Genomic DNA, 21,046 nt, shown 5'->3' on the forward strand with positions numbered 1-21,046 from the left:
GTTATTTCAATTTCTCTTGTTTTTCTTTATAAAACATTTTTTTAAAAAAAATCTTGCTCCGCAATATTGTATTTCACAAGCCTAGGAAAGTTCTTGCTGTGGCAAAGAGATGTTTTGCATGATCTCTACTGCTGACATGCTCGCTAATAAAAAGCAAAAACCAGCTTCCTAAGTTCTGTTCCTCACTGCGTCGTTCATTCTTGTGAAAGAAAAGGTGGAGTTATGAAGTTGCCTGTTGCCATCAGCCAGTTGTGTGTTGCTTTAAATCATATTTACCCTTCAAACCTTAAAATCCTAAAAAAAAGAAAGAATTTTTTTTAAACAACCTTGTTCTTCCTTATCTTATACCCATATTTATACTGGTTGGAATTTATAACAGAGAAACAACAATGAGGAAAACAGTAAAAAAATCACTTGCTGGAGTAACAGTTCTACAGTTTATATAGACAAATATGGTATCAATTAATAATTTAGTTAAGATATTCTTAAATTGAAATACGTTTTTTCTCTTGTGCATGAATTTTTTTCCTTTTATTGTTCCGTTTTTTCTTTCCCTTTGCCTCCTTTCCTCCCTCCTGTCCCTTGATGATTCCAGAGCAAATATTAACTGTTAAAAGGGGTTTGTAAACTTGACCAAAAGTGTCATGAATTTAATGTAGTTTTTATGATTCTGTGTATTAAATGATTTTTGGGGGGTGTATTTTTGTGAGGAAAAAACCCCATATTGGTAAACAGGAAATGAAACCATTTTTCACAGTTGTGAAACTTAAAGTGTAAAAGCATTCAAAAATTTCACCATTCTTACAGCACAAGGCTTCAAGTAATAATTAGGGTTACATTAAAAAAAAAAGTAACTGTAGGAATAGGTCATAATATATTGATGTAAATTTTATATTTTACTTTGCTTAGATTTTATACATTACTTAGATTTGTCTTCTGTATCTTTATGCAGTTGCGCAGTCTTAGCTTTGTGTATGAGTGTGGTGTAATTAAGAATGAAATCCTATCCCAACGATGAGGTACAAATATTCAGTATTGCTAGAGTTTCCTCCCAGGGGAAAACTCCTTTGTAAAGAAATCGTAGATTGTTGTATTATTTTATTATTATTGGTATGCTTTACCTTTTCGAACGGTAAGCAACTTTCTATCCATTATTGGAAAAGTTGACTGCTAACGCTTGCAGTGCTGGGAGTTAAGCCTGGCTTTGGGCTGAGCAGCACAAGGCTCAGCCCCAGGAAGGCTCTGCCGGGGTCTCGGGGGCCGTCAGGGCCGTGTGTTTTGGATAAGTGGGGGTGCAATGACCAGCGCTTGTTGCTGTCAGGGGGACATCACTGACCTTTGGTTAATCAGAGGTCACAACATTAGGGATGTGCTTATCTTTGTTAAAGGAGCGGGGCAAAAAGGAAAAAAAAAAAGAAGTTTAATAATGATTTGTCAATTACTATTTATTGCCGCTAATTATATTTGCAGCTCTGTAGCTCTGGTTTCAGAGTTAATTTGGAAAGAAGGGAAAACCCGCACTAATTATTTCACATGGCAATGGACAATGTCAAGGAATTTCAATTGCTGCTCATCCAGTTCCTCTTGGTTTGTTTTCTTGCTGCCAGATTGCCAACAAGTCAGAGAGAAAAAAAACTGGGAAGGGAATGATACCAGCACGGACTAAGCTTAAACAATAAATGAACAAACAGAAATCTCAGTGTCTTCGTAAGGGTTTTAGATACCGAGTGCATACTTAATTCGCTGTTCGGTGGGTTTGCACAAGCACAAACAAGATGCGTGTTTGTAATTATTTTGCAGAAGGCTACAAGAGGGGTGACTGGATTTCGTATGGCACCGTCTTGCCTTGCCCCTTCTTACTTACCAGGCTCCATAGGGACACAAGTTGCAGCAAAGTGGAAGTTGGGAGGGATATTTACTGGTGCTTCCCCAAAGCTGAGAGAGGAGATATCAATAAAATCCACTTCTCTCTTCACTTTTAACCAAATCGAAGATCCTTTTTTTTGCTTAGGGCTGTCATTGTTTTATTGTTCTTTGGGTTTTTTTTCCCCTTGAGCTTCAAGAGCCTTACAAATGTTACGCATCGGAGCACCTGTGTTCTAAATATAATGGTCTTAAAAATGTAATTGAGGGATTTTCACTTTTGTAGGCAAATCAGCAGGGTTGATATTGATCCATCTTTTTAGGGAGCCACAGTGCACCAGAAGGTGATACTGTAGAGGGCCCCGTAAACCCTCGGAGCCTTCTGTCTAATTTGGCAGAAAAACACAGAATGTCGGACAACAAAAGAACGATCCGATTCCTTAAGAAATCTTCATCCCTCCCACCCCCTTTTCACAAGATTAAAAAAAAAAAAAAAAGACTTAATTTTTTCAGCTGCACACAATGATTTGGTGCTCAGTCTTGCATTGAAACAGTTGCTGTCAGAACAGGCAGGAAACAGTTTTCTTTTAATTGCTGAAATCATTCGGAAGTGCTTCATGCACGGCTTCTATACAGCAGATGCTGTGCATTAATTGGCCTGTGTAGGGCTGACCCAGGGTGCCTTGCAGCGGGCCCAACTTTAGGCAGAGGGTTTTAAATAGCTTATTTCTTATTTTGCATAACCTGGCGGACGTTACGAGCGCGCCCGCACGTTGGGTATTCCGTGGTTTGCGGTTTCTCGTGTCATGTGGGTTTCAAAACCTGTGTTTCTCTGGTAATGTACTAGCAGCAGGTAAGCTCTAAATACCATCCATCAGGACCTAATTTTTTATCCAGATACTCCAATGACTGATGAACCTGTCTTTTGTATGAATGTTCAGCGCAGGAGAAAGCCATATGCCCCTGGCACTGGTTCCTATGCATTCTTTACAGTCGGTAGCAAGAAGATGAAGAAAAAAAACCCCAAACCCTTACATGCCTTTCGTTTATTTAGCAGTTAGCGCTTTCTAAAATAGCTCTTTATTTTGTTTTATTTTTTCTTTTAGATGGCGAAAGGAGATTTAGGTCTCTTAAAGCAATCTGACTACCGCTACTCGTTTTCTTTACCAGGAATATTACTGCACACCCTTAATAGGGAACCTTGTTTTGCTACTCCCCGTCTGTTCAAAACAGACCTTAGCCCATTAGAAGGTCCTCCCTTGTGTGGGAAGACCACAGCTGTTACTGTAAATCTCATCCAGTAACTGTATCACCCCCATTTTGTGGCTCTGAAGGATGAAATTGAGAAATGGAATACTGTGCAGTCATCCTTTACATCTCCAATTTTAGGCCTTTGCACATCATTTTCATGCTTTTATTCCAAATCAAACAACATTAGTGAGCAACACCACCCTGTGCTAAACGCCTGATGCCTAAGGCAGCACCTATGATCTTTGTTTTTGGAGGATTTAGGATTCGGAGGGTTTGTTGACGGTGGATTTTTTAAATTTTATTTTTTTGTTTATTCCCTCTTTTCCCTCCCTCCCCCCACCAGATCTTTCCCAATCCTCAGGATTTGTGGGAAGCAGAAATCCAGAGGGCAGCGAGGTGCCTAAGATGGAGGATTCTCTGTTCTGCCTCTGCAAAGGAGGCGAGGGATCAGCACAGTTAACAAACACAACTTTAAAAAGGTTTCTGTTTCTTTAAATCCCTCTGGGTAAAGTGGATCTAACTTCTTATGAAGGATATTGGGGGCTTTAATCAGAAATAAGAAGTGGTTTAAATCATTAGCACAACAAAGCAAACTATAAGCTTGAAGATAAAAGTCTCAGGGGAAAGAGTCCTCTGAAAATAAATGGGACTTGATAGATTTCCATATCATTTATAACTTCCCTTAATTACACTTGGAAGACTTGCCAGTAAAACTGGAAAATTGGCAGCCTATATCCATTATAGTAATTTTGCCGACCATGGCAAGCAGCTGGCTTTACTGGATTTTATTTCCCATCACTCACAATTAATCATCAGCTGGAGATGTCTGAAACTCCTCAAAACGTAGCAATACTGTGTGACATTCAGGCCTCCTTAAAATGCTAAAATCTGCTGAGTAAATGGGCCGAGTTCCCCTTCCAGCGAACTCATTTTGGTGCGGGGCCGGCTGCCGGTTAATGAGTGCCACTTCGATAATCGGATGCGAATGTGAACCCTGACCTCACGTCAAAGGAGGGGACGCGGCAAGCGGGATAAAAGGTGGGGGATTCAGATCCGCAAACTTTACACCAATTAGACAGGGAGCGGGGGAAATACATCAGCCCCCGTTGGGTTTATCAGAAAGACTTGCGGGGCTTGTGACCATTTTGTGAGCCCGAGGTTGAAGACGTCCTGTCACAATCGTTAAGTCTTTGCCGGCTGACGCACAAAAAGTCTGAGGAAAGGGTACAGATTCACAACCATCCCGTGGCAGCGATGCCCTCGGGTCTGCGCTGCCTTTTTGTGTCTCTTGGGTGTTGCAGAGACCTATCTGGAAGTGCAATTAGTCCTTATGGTCCTCCCGCAAGCGCAAGGGAAACGGCTCAGGGGTTGCAGCTTCCCAAATTCTGCTTCCACCCCGTGTTGGGAGTCGCTTGGTGGGGAAATGACTGGAGACAGTTCCCTGTCCTGTGCATAACCTTTTGGCCAGAGGAGAAAACAACCACCCTGCAGCCCCTGAGTTACACAAACATGGCTATTGACTGTTCCCAAATTCACATCGGAATTGTCAGCAACGTCGAGATGTTAAGTGCCCTCCTCTTCCATGGTTATTTTATTTTATTTATATTATATTATTTTATTTATTTTATTTATATTATTTTATTGTATTTTTTATTATTTTATTTTTAAATTTTTGTTTCTTTTTTTTTCCTTTTCAGTCTGTAAAGAACAAAACTGAGCAGATACTTTGAACCTCACCATGCAGAAATAAACTGCTAAAATACAGGCTGCAGGTCTAATAGTTAATCGCTTATTTTTTTTCCTGTTCTAAGCAATGTAGAAGGTAGATTGGTCTGTAGCGTAACTCTGTGAGAAAGATACCCGAGTTTTATTTCTTTAAGGAAAGGAGCCCTTTTATTTTGCTTGGTTCCGATCAGTCGGATTTTTTGTTTGATTTTATTTGCCTGTTTTGACAGATTTGGGTCATCACTGAGGCCTCTCTAAATTGAAATGTAAAGATGGTGGTTTACATTGGTTTGCCATCCACTGAAAGAAATACATTATGTGATGAAAATGCAGCATCAAAAATGGTTCAGATAAATCCTTAAATAAGTTAGGAAGCAAGAACTCATACACACTGCCGTGGTTTTCATTTGCAGGCTAAATGACAGGCAAAAGGATACGTGCAATTATGGAATGAAAGAAATTGGACAAAGCCCAAAAGACTGAAAAAAGAGAAAAGAGAGATACAAGTGCCTCATTTTAGGATTTGCCGCTTTGCAGCACAAAGAGTGGAGCTCTAAAGGTTTAACATAAGAACAGTAATTAAACTTCTGTGCCTAAGTGACACTTTCACCAAGGTAATTTTCAACAAATTGCACGTCATCAGCAGCACTGACACAGCATTTTCACACGTGCTAAAGGTGTCACCTTCCTTCCAAATTAGTAAGACTAGGAGATGTTAAATGGGTATTTTGTCTTCTGTTTTGTGGGTTATCCTTCCCAGACACCCCTTCCTTTGTCATCATCCCAGCAGGTATTCTACAAAGCACAAAAAAACTTTGTTTTTGAGAAAGGGATGAAACTGATGAGAAATTCAAATCCATGGACATTTCCACGACACAGCCACTCACATTTCTGGGCATTTTAGTGCTGTAAGTAAGACGTGCAGAGACAATCCTGCACTTTTCCAGTAGATGTATTTCCAGAACTCTGCGGTAATTGCAAACTGGTTCATTTGTGCGCTGGCCACCTGATGAAGCCACGTTACACTTTGGCAAACCGAATCATGCTGGGGCTTGAAGAGAGTTTCTTGTGCCTTTGAGATTAGGCCTCTCGCTTCAGATCTGCGCTCCTCAGCATCTCAATCTTCAGCAACCTTTGGAGGCCCATATTCTTGGCTTTTTGATAGCTGAGTTTAACCAGAGGATGGTAAATTTGTTTCTGAAACATGCTATTAAAAACAAACCAACTAACCTCGAACAAACATTATTGCCTTTGTTTTCTTCTTTTTTTTATTTTCCTAAACAGAAATTGATATTCATAGTTTTTTCTTAACCTCAGAAATATCTGGCACGTTCAGAGCAGCTGGAAGAAAAGCTGAGCAGTGAGGTAGGGAGAAGAAGAGGAAAAGCAAGGAAAGAATAAGAAAGAAAGGGAGGAAGGAAGGAAGGGAGGGAAAGGAAGAAAGGAAGGAAGAAAGAAAGGAAGAAAGAAAGAGAAGAGAGAAAGCAAGCGAGCTGGTGGGACAAGGCTACAGGCAGAGCAGCAGGTGTGGAAAGGGGGAGACAAAAGACAGGGAAATGGAATAGAGGGGAAATAACTGGGGACAAAGAACAAGGCTTTGATACTACTCACTGAATTTGACACTGCTAATGACTTAAATGCTCAGCTGAAGCTTGGGATGGAATTTCTGCAGGTGAAGTGTTGGTTATTCTCCTGTATCCGGTTCGCACACCGTGTTCCCGTAGCAAATGCTTTCCTTATTCACCCCAAAAAGCCCATCGTATTGCTGCGGGCAGTCTGCTGGAGAAATGGTGTGTAAACACCTTTAACATATTGTTTTGTCTTCTGTTTTGCTCAGCATCTGTAGGCAGACATCAATGCTTCTCAGTCTTCATTGCTTAAAATGTACAGTTGACATTAGCCAAGGGTAGCACTGGGAAATGCTGAACACTAGTGCACACTTTAGGAAAAAAAAATAATTCAGTTGTCAGAATGTACTTTGTGCAATGTCCATTTGATCTCTGACTTCACACCTGTCTTTTAGACAGTATATTCCTCCGAAGTGGCACACAGTTGTCCTTAAACATAGAATCACAGAATGTTAGAGATTGGAAGGGACCTCGAAAGATCATCCAGTCCTCCTGCCGGAGCAGAAACACCTTGATGAGGCTACACAGGAAGATGTCCAGGCAGGTTTTGAATGTCTCCAGGGAAGGAGACTCCACAACCCCCCTGGGCAGCCTGTTCCGGTGCTCTGTTACCCTCACCGAGAAGAAGTTTCCTCTCAAATTTAAGTGGAACCTCTTGTGTTCCAGTTTGAACCCATTACCCCTTGTCCTACCATTGGCTGTCACTGAGAAGAGCCTGGCTCCATCCTCGTGACACTCACCCTTTAGATATTTGTAAACATTAATAAGGTCACCCCTAAGCCTCTTCTTCTCCAAGCTAAAGAGACCCAGCTCCCTCTGCCTTTCCTCATAAGGGAGCTGCTCCACTCCCTTAATCATCTTTGTTGCCCTGCACTGACCTCTCTCCAGCAGTTCCCTGTCCTTCTTGAACTGAGGGGCCCAGAACTGGACACAATATTCCAGATGGGGTCTCACCAGGGCAGAGTAGAGGGGAAGGAGAACCTCTCTCGACCTACTAACCACCCCCCTTCTAATACACCCCAGGATGCCATTGGCCTTCCTGGCCACAGGGGCCCAGTGCTGGCTCATGGTCATCCTGCTGTCCACCAGGACCCCCAGGTCCCTTTCCCCTACGCTACTCTCTAATAGGTCATTGCCCAATGTATTATTATTCATTTTACATCTACTTAGAGGAATATGTATATGTGTGTGTACGTAAAGACATTTTGAGGGTACCGGCACATACAACAACGCATAGACCAGATATCTGCGGGTCTCAAATGACCCTCATTAAGGAAACTTTAACATCAGAGTGAAGGAATCCCAAATTTGCTGGGATGATGAGTGGATGGCAGACTACATCTGGAGAAGACCCTAATGAGAAGACAAGCAGTGGGCACTGGGGGCCCAGGCGTCCCCAAGGGGCAAGGGTTGTACCTACACAAGTCCTAAATACCGGCATGTAGGGCCCGGCCCCCTTCCCTCTCCAGCACACACCGTCTTCGTGGAATGACTGGCCGATCACTGGGTTATATGAGGGATAAATTCTGAATCCCGTGTTTTGCCCCCCATGTCTAGGCAGCCCCCACAACCACCGTAAATCCTTGAGTGATTTTTATCCCCTGCACAGTGTGGTCTGTGGTGTTGGAGGGAGGATCTGACCAGGAGGCACCAGGACTTGAATGTTTCCCTTTGAGAGCTGTCGGCTGTGGTGAAAATGATGGTTGGGTCTCCACGATGCCTCCTTTGCAGACAAGAGGTGGCAGTTCCTTGCAGACCTGTTCCCTCCCCTCAGTCCTCAGCTGCCATCAGGTGCCACCATGTCCAGAGGTGTGACGTTCTGCTGAGCCTCATCCCCATGGGTGTTGCCAGAGCTCCCAGGTTGTACTTCCCCACACGCGCACCAAGAAACTTTTGGCTTCTGAATCAGGATTAGTATCTCTGGGACCTGCACCAGGGAAAGCAAAGGCTCCTTGGCCAAAACTGCATAGATTAAATTTTGCTCTAGATTTAACGTCAAACTGCGACGGATGTGAAATGCGAACTGTAGAAGTTGGAGCTGAATGGATGGGGTGGGAGAGGAGCCTTTCGGGTTTGTCGGGGGTGATGGTTTTAAGTAGGTGATTCCTTTTTCCTTATGCTGCTACTAGTTTTTCAAAGGCAACTGCGATTTGTGACTGTGGTTTGTCTCGTGACTGTGTAGCCGTCTGACTTGTCTTGTCCCATGCAAGTCTTTTTAGCATTTAATGAAATAATCCCTTTATTTTCCAGAAGAATCATACACAGAGCATTTCAAATCCTCTGTCCTCATTTTGTACTGCTTTAATTTTACCAGGTTTCAGAAGGTCAAGAGATTTGTGTAATTGAAGCAATGAAAATGCAGAACAGTATGATTGCTGCTAAAACAGGCAAGGTAAGCTACCTTGGGGCACTTAAAACCATATGCAACTTGTCAAATAGGATAGAATTTAAAAAGCGAAAAAGGAGGATTCTGGTTGTTAAGGAATTAAGTCTGATTGTTGTAAGTCTGTCGAAGTGAGGTGTCTTTAATTTTTAACATTTGCATCTGCTGTGAATGCTGTTAAGTAGTCCCGAGCCTTAGGTAGCACAGCAGGAAATAGTTTTACTGGCTTCAGAAATTCATACAACTCTTTTTCTCCTAAATGATTTGTTTTCTACGATGTTACAATGCCAAGTTTAATTGAAAGGTGTTGCAGACCGTTTTTCCAAATTCCATCTTTCCAGAGAGCAGCTGAAGAAGAGAGATCTCTTTGCCAGTTAATTTATTAATGGCAAACAATTTAACATTAAAACCATACTCAGAACAAGGCACAGAAAGTGCTTTTGTAGAAAAATGAGAAAAACAATTTTTTGAAGAGTTACCATGACTGTTAAATATGAAACCTCGATCTGCAAATGTGTTAAGCTTTGCAAGGCTGTGTGTGCATTGTGGTGTCTTGCTTCTAGGGGGATCAGTGTTGCAGCCCCTGAGCTGGGACTCTCCTGCAGTGCAGGATGTACCAAAACCAGCGCTCCGGGCGGGGAACTAGTTCAGCTTCTATGACAAGGTCATGCCTTAAACCCCATCTGGTCTGGGGGCTTTCAGCCCCTAAATCAGGGCCTCAGAGCATCCCGGTGCCAAATCATAATTCACAGTCTGAAACCTCCACGTGGGCCCCTGTTCCATCCCTTTCCAAGGGAGAGCAATCTGGCTTATGTCTTCTATCTTGCATTTCCCAGCCTGTCCTAGCCCTTGTCTGCCCCTCTCCTGTCCCTGAAACGCTGCCATTTTGCTATTAAAAATAACAGAACAGACCCCAAGGCGAGATCCCGTAGCCCAGAGGGAGGCAGCAAGGAGCCTGGACTGCCCAGGGCAGGGACGAGGTTGGCCACTGGCAAGGTTTGCTGTTTGCTCAGATCTCCAGATGAGTCTCCATGCCAAGGACTGTTTGTGTGTTTACAAGAAAGGCTTATTTGGCACAGCTCTAAGATCGTCTCTGAGGCTGGGGCCTGGGACTTGCCTCTTCCAGTGCATCTTGTGCAAAATTGGGTCTTGAGAAAAAAAAATGCAGAGAGGGAGAATGTGCCTTCTCCTGTTGCTCTAACATTGCCACTTTATTATTTTATTTCATGCATTAATTCCTGTGTAATTTATTTTCTCACTTGATTAATGTTTGCCAGCATTTAGTTTTTCATCTTTGCTTCCTTTGTTTAACCTCTTATTGCTGCTCCTTGCATCCACTATTTTTAACTAGTGAGCATTTGTGATGAAATGCCATTCCATTTCCCACCCACCACTTGTTTTTTTACTTTAACCTGCCCTTTCCCACCAAGGTGTGCTGCAATCTGTGGGCCTGTTCCTTAAAATCCTGCTTGCACTTCTCCAAATAATAAATATCTCCCACTTGCTCTGTACAGATGCCACATAAGCCCCACATTTGTCTTACTAAAGCCTTCAAAGTGGGATTTGAATGGTGCACAGGCCATTCCATGGGCCTGATGTGCACCTTACAATGACCCTTGACAGCTCCATTTTAATAATAAACAAATTATTTGGTTCTTTTGAGTTTCAAGAATTTGAAAAATCTAAATAAATTTTGGGCTTTGTGGAAGTGAAGCTGCTAAACAAAATTCATCCCGTTCTGCAGTGCAAAGTCGTGGCTCTGAGTCCTAAAAGAACTTGGCCCCGCCACAGGAATGGGATGTTTGGTGTTGGCTGTTAGTCCACATTTTGATGCTTTGAAACCGTGTTTTGAAACCCAGTTCATTTGTCTTCAGCTGGAAGACGTTCCCATTTTCATTCCTGGCCGAATTCCTTTTCTGCATCAAACCCCGTCTTCCTGTTTGTGACTGTGAGAAAAGTGGCTTGTTTGTTATCTACTTTGAGTTTACTCCAGTTGCAGGTGGTTTAGAAACGAGGGAAGGATGGAGAGGAGCTGGCGTCCCTCCCGTCTCCTATGGGTCAGCTGCGACCAGGTTGGGACGGGGAGCTGCCCCCCTGCATGTCAAAAATCACTGGGGAGTTTGAAACACTGGCCAGCCTACCGTATTTGCTCAACCTTGGCTTTGTAGAAAAAGAGAAGAAATAATATTTTTCACACTGCTTTCATCTCTTAAAAGACTGAGACTCAGGAACTGGGTAGCTATTGATTTAGAAATAAAGCTCTTCTTTGTACATCTCTGGTGTCTCTGGCTGTGTACAGCCTTCAGCTCCTTGTCTGGGGCAACACAGGGGATGTGCCCATGCTGTGGAGCCAAGAGACATGCTCATGGCTCGTGTGGCTTCAGGCTGTCACACTCAGAGTTGGGCAATAGCGTAGCCACAGCAGCCTGGTATTTTGGGTGTGCTGCAGGTTGCCTTCAGGAGGCAAGGTAACATTTGGATGTCTAAACTGAGCTAACTGCTGAACAAGGGTTGGGCATGTCAGTGTGATCTCTGAATTAAGATTGCAATCAAACTCTAATGTGCAGCTTCAAATATTTTTTGGAGCTCCATGTGCTGAAAGAGAATTCAAAGATGTTACAACCTTTTATAAAGGAAATGGAAGATTAGTATAAAATGTTTGTGTTTTGAAATTCAGGAATCTGCACATGACTGTATAATTCATCTACAGATGTAGCTGCATTTATTTGACAGCGGTAGCCCTTTGCCAAGTTCAGTTATGTTAAAGGATTCAAATTCAGATTTGAATCTATCTATGTCAGCTGTCTGGGGATTGAGGGAAAGCCACTTCCTGGCTGAAGTCCCAAAATTCAGTTATGCTTAAAATCTGTAATGCAAGAGGTACTGGAATATTTCTTGAAATGTCAAAGCGTGAGTATTGAAGAGGCTGTTGTCTAAAAATTTAGTAGTTAATGAAGAGCAGTGCAAACAGGTAGAAGAAAGGTGGTTTTCAGTTTTTAGAAGTGCCATCTTGATCTGATGTTCAGATATTCAAGCACCTAAATAATAAGAAAACCAGCAAGTGGTAGGTGTTGGAAATGATTTGGTCAGTCACTGGAGAGGTAGTGCAGTCTGCATGCTGAGAGATACTCAAAACTCAGCTGGACTCTGAGCATTGGAGCTCGAGCTGGCAACCTCTCCAGGCCCTTCCAGCATAATGTGATACCCTATAGGCATTTCTTTAACCACGCTGTTGAGGAAGATTTGAAATTATTTCTGTTTCTGTACCGTAGGTGAAAGCTGTGCACTGCAAAGCTGGTGATACTGTTGGAGAAGGAGATCTGCTGGTGGAACTGGAATGAAAGGTTGCCTCCACATCGCTGAATTAGCTAAACCTTTATTATTTCCATCCATAAAGTAAAACTAAGGCAATTCGACACGGAAGATGGACAGTCCTATGTGCCAGATTTTATACAGTCGTATTTATTGTATCAGTGGTTAAGACAGCAAACACAGATGTTAAACCTTGGCAACAGATCCCAGATTTTTACTTCCAGAAATACTTGTACATAACCTTTGTAATTCTTTGATTTTTTCAGGATCAAATAAAATCAATAAAATACCATTTCTGCTTTAAAACGGGAAAAGCCTCTTAAGAAAAAAAAAAGAAAAGCCCATATCCGGTTCACCTTCTCCATTATAGTCTCACTGGTTTGAGGCCCCAGACAAACTGTACAAAATAGTTGGTAAGAGTGAAAAATTAACCACTGAGTGGTTAACCAAGCAGTTTTCCTGCACTCTGTGGAAGCATTGAAAAAATACTGCCGATGGCTTAATTTCTGCTCAGATTTTTTGTAATATTTTGAAGCCTTTGTATAGACTAGGTCTAAATTACAGGTTAGATGTTTTATTTTGCCAGCGCAGACTTTCCCTGTGTATTTTCGTTTACAGTTCTAAGGGAATTTTCTTCTTGTATTCAGACTCCATACTCAAATTTCCCTCCCCTTTATCTTCTTTCTATTGATTACTGGATGCAAGTCCTTTCAGAAGGAGTTGCCCCGTGGCCACCCCAGGGTGTTGCTAGAGGCACTTGCCGTCCCTCAGACCAAGTCCCCTCCTGAACTCCTACAGGAAAGGGACACCCAAGTGTCTGATCTTTTGTTGTGCAGAGGCTCTTGCTAAAGCCTGCGTGAAGAACTAGGGCTGTTCGTAACACAGGACTATATCCTGCTGGAAGAGCTGTGTATGCAGTGTTGGGAAAGCAGAGCACCTGGAGAGAAGGAAGATTTAAAAGACCTGAACAGAAGTGAGAGGGCTGGTGACTTGCTCAGAACAGGTAAGAGGATGTATATTTTTTTTCCCCTCCTCATTCAGGAACTCAGTGCTGCAGGATGGTGAAGATACCAGAAGATTTTACTGGGTTCATAATGTTAAGTGTGTGGTTCTCAGAGGCTCCTGCTTCCATTAATTGACTTCCCTCAGTAAGCCAGCACCTGCAGCTCACCAGAACAGCAACACCTGCACACTGTGAGCACCATCTTCTCTGTCCCTGTGCTATTCCCTGGGTCCCCACTGCTGCCCGCTCCTGGGCTGGGACACTGGGCTACTCCTGCCTCTGGGCTCTCCATACATACCTCTGAGACGCTGTTCCTGCTGTGCCTTGACCACTGTCCCAGACAGGAGGGGACCTGCTCTCGTTTTCTTGTCTAGAATGTGCAGAGTCACGCAACTTCCCAGAAAAACCCCTCTGGCCAGAGGTGCCTGGGCCATTTACTGGAAGGTGAAGGATGAAAACAGTCTGTGACTGGGTTGCTGACTCATGTTTGACCAGAATGGTTCATTCTGCTTGAAACTTTTGATTAAAGGAGCATTTTTGCATGTGATTGAGAAGCTGCCAACTAAATCACACAGCCAAGACAGAATAATGTAGTACAAGGATCTGCCTTTGTTAATTAGTTTAGAAAACCCCATCAAGATGAGGAAAGAGAGTGTTTGGGTAGTGCCTGCCCAAAAGGAAAGCGAATGCTTTTGGAGATGGAGAAACTGAGGCAAACACCCTGCAGATTTTCCTACAAATCTCCTTAATGCCACCTTGCCCTTCCAAAAGGGGCACAGCTCAGCTTCTGCAGGTTGCCCTAAACTGAAAAAAAAAAAAAAAAAAGAGAAAAAAAAGTAGTGTGGTAAAGAGACACGTGACTATTCTACTTTAAAATTACTTAATTTGTCTCCTGCAGCAACACAAGCTTTCTGTCTGTTTTTCTGAATGAGAGGTGTCAGTGCCTGTTACTGGTCAGTTTAGGCGGATTCCTTACCCTGGATCCCTGGGCTGATCCGTACCTCAGATCTCCTCCAGCCATCACGGCGCTACTGGCAATGAAGCAAAAGTACAATGTTGTTCTTAATGGCATCCTCAAGACATTGACTTGTACTTTGGCTCACTGCATGGGTTACATTCCCTGCTCACATCCCTTTGGCAGCTTTGTATACTGTACAATCTATATGTACCAAACACCACATTTGAAAGAAAATATAAGGCACAGCAACATAACAGAAAGCGACAATTTTCCCAGATTGTACAGAAACCAGCACAGTTGGTTGGGTCAGGGGGGACAATAGTCTTATTTAATTTTTTTTTCCCCAGTTTAATGTTGCAATAATCACACTCCTGATCCTTTGGATATTTTTTTTATAATGTATATAAAAAATTCTTTCCCTCGATAAGAAATTCAGCTTGCATATGGTTTCAAGTTCTGCATCATGCTTGAGTAAAAGTCACCTTGATGATAAGTGCTCACAACAGCTGCAGCTGCTGTAGTGGGGTGGGCAGCTGATACCAGGTTTGCTTTTCCTGGTCCCCAATACCAACCCCTGTTCCCCAACCCCACAGTCACTCAGTGAACTGAGGTGGTACCTGAAGTGCTTAGAAAGCTAAATTAAAATTATAATTTTAAATGTAATTTTCTTATGCTTTTTAAATACTTCTTCACAGTAGCTTACAAAACTAAATATGTTTTTAAAATACTCTTTTCCAGCTCAGGAAAACAACAGAGAGTAAGAATAGTCTTTAAATTTTCTCTATTTCTCCAGCAATTTAATATGTCTTGAAGCGCGTAATATCTATATGGTCATCTCTCCCCATCTACATTCAGTGATCTACTAAAAACCATTACAAGTCAATATTATATGTGAGTTGTGCTTTACTCTGTTTGCAGACACGATTTTTTTTACTCTGTTTCAGCTGTTAGTGCAACAGTATCATCATTATTCCAGCCACCTTGGAGAACTACACAAAAAATTTGTCAAGTCAGGTAAGAAAAAAATAAAATTAGTCTGTTCGTCTGCTTTTCCCTGACCTCAGTCATGCACTGAGGCGAAGGGCGGAAATGGAGAAAAATAACTGGACCCCAAAATGGATGTGCACAGATACAGTGATTTTACACTTCATGCGAACCTGGTGACTGGCAGCAGGTTAGCGGGGGTGAGGAGGACACTGACTGGGGATGAGTCCCCACCTCTGGGCCTACAAGACTTGAACAGTAGTGCCAAGGCGCCTGGGTTGGGAAGGTTACAAGAGATGCTGTATTAATAGAAAGGTATTACAACTTTCCTGGCAGGGTTACTCGTTGACATGGGCTTAGTACTACATCTTCGGCCGGGCTGTGTTACCTCCTGTTTCTAATCCCGGCTTTCACGTAGGACGTAGGAGAGGCCATGTTTCCCGGAGGAGTCGTAACTGTCATGGTAGGGGAGGCTGACCCATTCGGGTGGGTACGTCGTTGTGCTGTACACAAAGCACTCCATGACACCCTCACCCGCGCCACCCTTCCCTTCCCACTCCACCACCTCAATTCTCATCAGGGTACGCTGGTACATGTCTGGGCAGCCTTCAAACTCATCCAGGAACTGCAGCATCTGGTCGTCAACCGTGTAAATCTCCCCAGCAATGTGGTGTCCTGTCCCTGGGATGTTCAGCATGTAAGGAATGTTGTATTTTCCTGCTATCACCAGTGGGTACTTCTCTGCCGTGCGGCCCCTTCCTTGGAATTTTGCTAGCCCCTTGGCCGTGTTGATCATGTGCTTGTAGTTGGGTTGGCCCTTCTTCAGCGTGCCGTAGACGAAGACACGAGCCATTGTACCTGCAAAAGCAACTGAAAGACAAAGATGTACGTTACCCATGTGGCTGCTTTGGCCAACGCTTTGGAGATCTGCACCCACGCCAAGACGTGTTGTACACACAAGACTTCAGGCATGTACAAAAGTGGTATTTAGTCCTAAACCTCATTTAAATATCTTACTAAATTCAAATATCTCTTTAAAGTTTTCAGTCAAAAACTGTAACAGTGAAAAACAGGCACCAGGAGAAAGTCACCCTGGCCGTTCTTTGCTATTTCTCTAAGGAATCCCCAACATCAGCCAGTGCATTCCCTGAGCCTTCTTTCTCACCATTATTGGAGTCATCTCAGTGATGGAAACAAGCTCCACTTAGCATACGTTTTATGAGGAAAAAAAAGTCATGGTTCGGTTCGACTAAGTAGACACCTTCCTATGCTGCTCCACTGCATTTATGGTTTGAACTAGCCCAGGCCAAACCTGGTCATGAAAACTTGCAGGGGTGAAGCAACAGTCAGTTTGTTTTCCCGTGTTGGAGTGGGGTGTTGTTTTTTTAAAGCCTGCACTGATGGACTCGCTCACACGCTACCTGGGCCACCTGGCAGTGCCACCTCAGGCTTCCCCTGGGGAAGCGCCTGCTTTCCTCTGTCTTCTACTCAGGCTCTCCTTTCACCATGGCAGCACTCAGTATTTGAGAAACAACATTTTGTTTGGTAAAGAAGAGCCTGGTCACAGTTGGAAGTTTGGATGTCTTCTTGTTTCATGGTAAGATAAATCACAGTGGCATTAATCATCTGAAAGCAAATTAACATGTTCAAACTTTGGGTCACGGTGTGTTGCAGTTGTATGCATTTGATGGTATTTTTTCAAACAGTAACACCAGCTTGGTCACGGCCTTAAAAAAAAAAAAAAAGAGGAAAAGAAGAGCAAGCAGCACAGTGCTTGTAGCTGCATCAAGTTAGCTACGTACAAACTGGGACACCACCAAGGCGAACAGAGGACCTGTCTGTCATGAAGAGGGATGAAAAGGCTTTCAGGCCAGAGCTTACAAGCACAATGAGGCATGCCAGCACAGCAGCGGGGCAAGTTTAACCCGGCACTGAGTCACTTCACGGACAGGCTGAAGGACTTCCAGTAAACCCAGCACTGAGGTCCTACTTGCTGGCTGACTGACAAATGCTGAAGATCAAGAGCTGTGGCTCCGGGGAGAGAAGTGGGGTAGCCTGTGGCAACCACATCCCAAGTGAGTGGGTGACACGTCTGTCCTGCTCCTTCTGGGGAGGGAGGACAACGATGGCTCCCCTTGATGCTGCTGATGAATCTTAGGTGACAAACCTCATTTACAGAGCTGGTAAGGCTCAACACTGCGGTGTTCACAAGCACCTTCACCCTTGCTGTCCAAGAGAGCTGTATATATATTATTTCCATTTATTTACCTTGGGGATGGACTGGGAGGGGGATGTGGTATTTCAGGCCTAACAAAACTGGAAGTTTTAGGGCTGCTGGCTCCCTTTCCCCATACAGATACCCCAAAGAGCTGAGCCATCTGAAGCAGCCGATCTGCATGTGTGCTAGCCCTCTCTTGAAAACAGACCCTGAAGGATGTTGTTCAGTATTTGTTTGTGAGCACAAACCACTCAAGATTGGCTTAAATGGGATAAAAGGCTGTCTTTACTGACAGGTTTAAAAAAAAAAAAAAAAAAAAGAAGGTACCTTCATAATTCCTGGGTTATTTTTCATGCTATGCCCTGTTTATCTCCCATCATTTCTGTAGGGTAGAAGCAGTTCTTGCACTATTTGATGGTTTTCCACGTTTTGCCCTTGGACATGGGCTGGGCAGAACCTGTCTCTCCATCGCCCAACCCAAAGCCATTGGGCAGCTACTCCAACACTAGAGACACAACATCTGAGGAGCACATGCAGCTATTTTTGGAAAGAGTGCCATTAAACAATGTATTTAAAGTTTGAAACAGCTTTAAAAACAGACTGGAAGTAGAAACAATCTATTTTCTACCATTTATTCTTATTTTAGTAAACCGTTAGATAGGGTGGGTTATCAAAGGGGTACATTGCTGGCCAAGAAGAGTGTCATTTAAAATGCTTAGTAGTAGCAAACCACTTTCCCCTTTGGTAAGTAAACAGTTTTTCTTTGTAACAGAATACAGTTTTTCCAGCAAAAATGGTATGTGCCTGTATGTACTGGCAAACAGCTTTCTCTTAAGGGAAAAAGACAGTGCTGATTTTTTTTTTCCCCCTGTATTTTATCAGATACACTTCAGTGTAATTTATCCTTCATGACATAAATGAGGGGTTTTTTTTTGGGATGCAGCTCATTCCCTCACAATAAAAAGAACATTAATATTCAGTTGGTCTGACTCCCTTTTATAAGAAAAATCATTACCTTTCAGATTGTGTTTTGAATAACAAACACAGATCTTTCAGGAAGAAACTTGTCCCAGTGGGGCTTGAGAAAGGATCAGAGTTAAGCACTGAAACATGCAATTAATTCCCATTAGAGGATTAGGGCACTCGTGTTCACTTTGAATCAGAAAAATGAATGGTGAATTAAGTTGTTCACAACCAAGAGGTTACTTGTCAGAGTTAATAAGTTAAAAAATAAAAAGGGAAACCTAAAACGCACATAAAAAGCTTGACAGCGAGTGGTGCCATCTGTAAGAAAAAGATACGCTTTGTTTCCATTAAACAAAAGCTCTGTCCATACTGTACAGCTGGTGATAAACATCCAAAAAGTTTGCAGGGAAGAGCGTTGCCTGTCTGAAATCAGTGCATTTCTGATGGGGCCACAACCCACTATTCAGAACTGTTACTGATTTAAATAAACAAATCCCTCGTCCTAGTGCAGGGCCCACAAAATTCAACTACTACAGAAACAAAAGAACTTGCTAAGCCAGCTCAGAGTTAGTGTTTCTAATTTAGTATTTCAGTAGATGGATTCAGCAGGTGGCACGAATGGAGATGGGGTGGGAACCTGAAGTTTCAACCACAGATTGTATAGAGCTGTGAGGCTGCTGTGCTGGCAGAGTGATGGATTTGCCTGCAGGCAACCACTGAGCTCCCCATGACGCCTTTGGTGTCCACCATGGCCCTAAGGTTCATGTAGGATGAGCTGTGTGCCACTACCTCTCCTTCCCTTAGAAAACCCAAAAACTCAAAGCTAAGCCCAGCCATAGAGTGATTGGAATAAACCTGGCATTTTTTGAAGGTCACTCAATATAAATAAGATGTATACAATTTTCTGTGCAATAAATCCAGTCTCCTGTGCAGCGTGTGTTGGGGTGCAGACAAGCTGTTTGGTGTATCAGCATCATTTCTAACACTAGCGTATTGGTGGCTTTCGAAACGTTTTTAGCCACCTTGTGGCAGGAGAGTAAAGAGCAGATTTTACTTGAGGGTCATTTCACAGACTTCCAATAAGTAGCTGAAAGGAGCTAAGTGACAGTATCCCCTTGCTGAATCACCAACAAGTTGCTTTTTCTCAATTAATCCAGTTTGACACTTCTTACCTACACTGAACCACCTAAGAGGAAAAGAAAACCCACCAAAACCAAACAATCCCCACCCCAGACTCTATACTGAGTATTAGCTTCCAGGACAAAACAAACCCATTCAGAAGGTATTTCATGAAATATTCATGCCAGAATCATTAAAATTTAATGGCATGGGGAAATATGAGTGAAATCTGTATGTCATCTCTTCAAACTATTTATTTTAGCTATGAAAGATGACCTGCTGAACCACTTGTGGGATCAATTACTAGTTGCTTCATTACATGAGCTGCAAAGACCAGAAAATAAAGTCACTATTTCAGGATCACGAAAGTAGAAGATGCTGTTGGGTGAAAATAAAAGCATCTCACAATCAGCACTGGCCAGGGCCCTGGGCTGCTGCTCAGTCTTAGTGCTGGTAGAGCTTCATCATTATATTCACATCTGCCTTCACCTACCGATGGAGTTTCTGCTCAGGGCTTTAGTTTTCTCTCTCAGGGACCAACAGCTTCAGTGTGGTGAGAGGGACGGGTGGCCACGGGGCCAGTCACTGGCTCAGCCAACACGCGCTCGCAGATGAAGCTGAACTGCCATGATCAGGCTCTTTGCTCCCATGTTGTGCCCCAAACAAGCCCTTGCTTCCCAAGCAGCAGCAGCTTCAACAAAAAACATCCTTTCACTATGATTCAGACAATTAGTGAATCCTACCAGCTTATTTCAAAAATAAAATAAATAGAGCACATGGCTGTTTGTGATCGTTGTAGTTTTGGGTTTTATTTTGTTGGAACTTTTTTCTTGCAACTCAGAAAGTATCAATTTCTCTCCCTACATACAGTAACGTTATTTTCCCTTGAGAAAAATTCTATGTTGGCTCAGTGACCAGATATAGTTACACATTAATTCTTCAGAAGTTTCTTAAAACTGTAGGAAACAGGTGAAAAAACAAAATGCCTTGAACTTTAAACTTGAGCCCAGTCTGTTTAAATGAAGCGAGTTTTAAGGTCACTCTTCACTCAATGCTAACTTTCAAGAAGGACTAACATGCCAGAGAGGACTCCTGGGACTGCATCCTGTTGGGTCCTTTGATGCTTTCATTTTGTTGCTTGCTATTTTCTTTATAGCACAGACAAGGGCTTCCTGCCCGCGCCGACCTCTTTCCAACCTTGCTGAATACCTCGGAAAAAGTTTATGGCAAGGCACCTTTCTTACATTAACCACAGAGGCACCAGTGAACCGGTGGCTTCTTTGAAATCAAGAGGTTAGGGTCTCCTCGCAGCAGTCGTCCACTCAGAAACTGGCAGCTGCTGGTTTGTGAAAACAAATAAGAGCATTGGAGTAACCAGTGCCACACTGGATGCTACTGGGCACTATCTGAAATGCCACTTAACCTGCTTTGCAGATACTTTTCATTTCACCCTTGGATAGTTTACATCCCCAAACCAACAAATATGCCTGTGCCTAAGCTAGAGTATCTTGAAGTATCTGCCCTCCCTTTAGACAAACATATATCACAGCGCTGCTTACGTGCCTTGCACCCATTCAGCATCACAGCAAACATTTGCCTTCTGTCTGAAACTGTTTCAAATAATAACTTTCAAGTT

General features: G+C 43.0%; 2 protein-coding genes across 10 annotated transcripts in view; one reads left to right on the forward strand and one right to left on the reverse strand.

Annotated features, from left to right (window-relative positions):
- PCCA (propionyl-CoA carboxylase subunit alpha) overlaps positions 1-12,468 on the forward strand; it is a 283,490-nt gene extending 271,022 nt beyond the window's left edge. For all 3 annotated transcript variants that reach the window (XM_065829712.2, XM_071807058.1, XM_071807055.1), the window contains 2 exons: positions 8,782-8,859; positions 12,123-12,468. In XM_065829712.2, coding sequence (XP_065685784.2) covers positions 8,782-8,859; positions 12,123-12,191 — 147 coding nt within the window. In that variant the 3' untranslated portion in view covers positions 12,192-12,468. The remainder of the gene's footprint in view (positions 1-8,781; positions 8,860-12,122) is intronic.
- GGACT (gamma-glutamylamine cyclotransferase) overlaps positions 12,211-21,046 on the reverse strand; it is a 31,085-nt gene continuing 22,249 nt past the window's right edge. For all 7 annotated transcript variants that reach the window (XM_065829711.2, XM_071807090.1, XM_065829709.2 and 4 more), the window contains one exon: positions 12,211-15,977. In XM_065829711.2, the coding sequence (XP_065685783.1) occupies positions 15,505-15,960 (456 nt within the window). In that variant the 5' untranslated portion in view covers positions 15,961-15,977 and the 3' untranslated portion in view covers positions 12,211-15,504. The remainder of the gene's footprint in view (positions 15,978-21,046) is intronic.

The sequence above is a fragment of the Patagioenas fasciata genome, chromosome 1 (genome assembly GCF_037038585.1).
Source record: "Patagioenas fasciata isolate bPatFas1 chromosome 1, bPatFas1.hap1, whole genome shotgun sequence".
NCBI classification, from domain to species: domain Eukaryota; kingdom Metazoa; phylum Chordata; class Aves; order Columbiformes; family Columbidae; genus Patagioenas; species Patagioenas fasciata.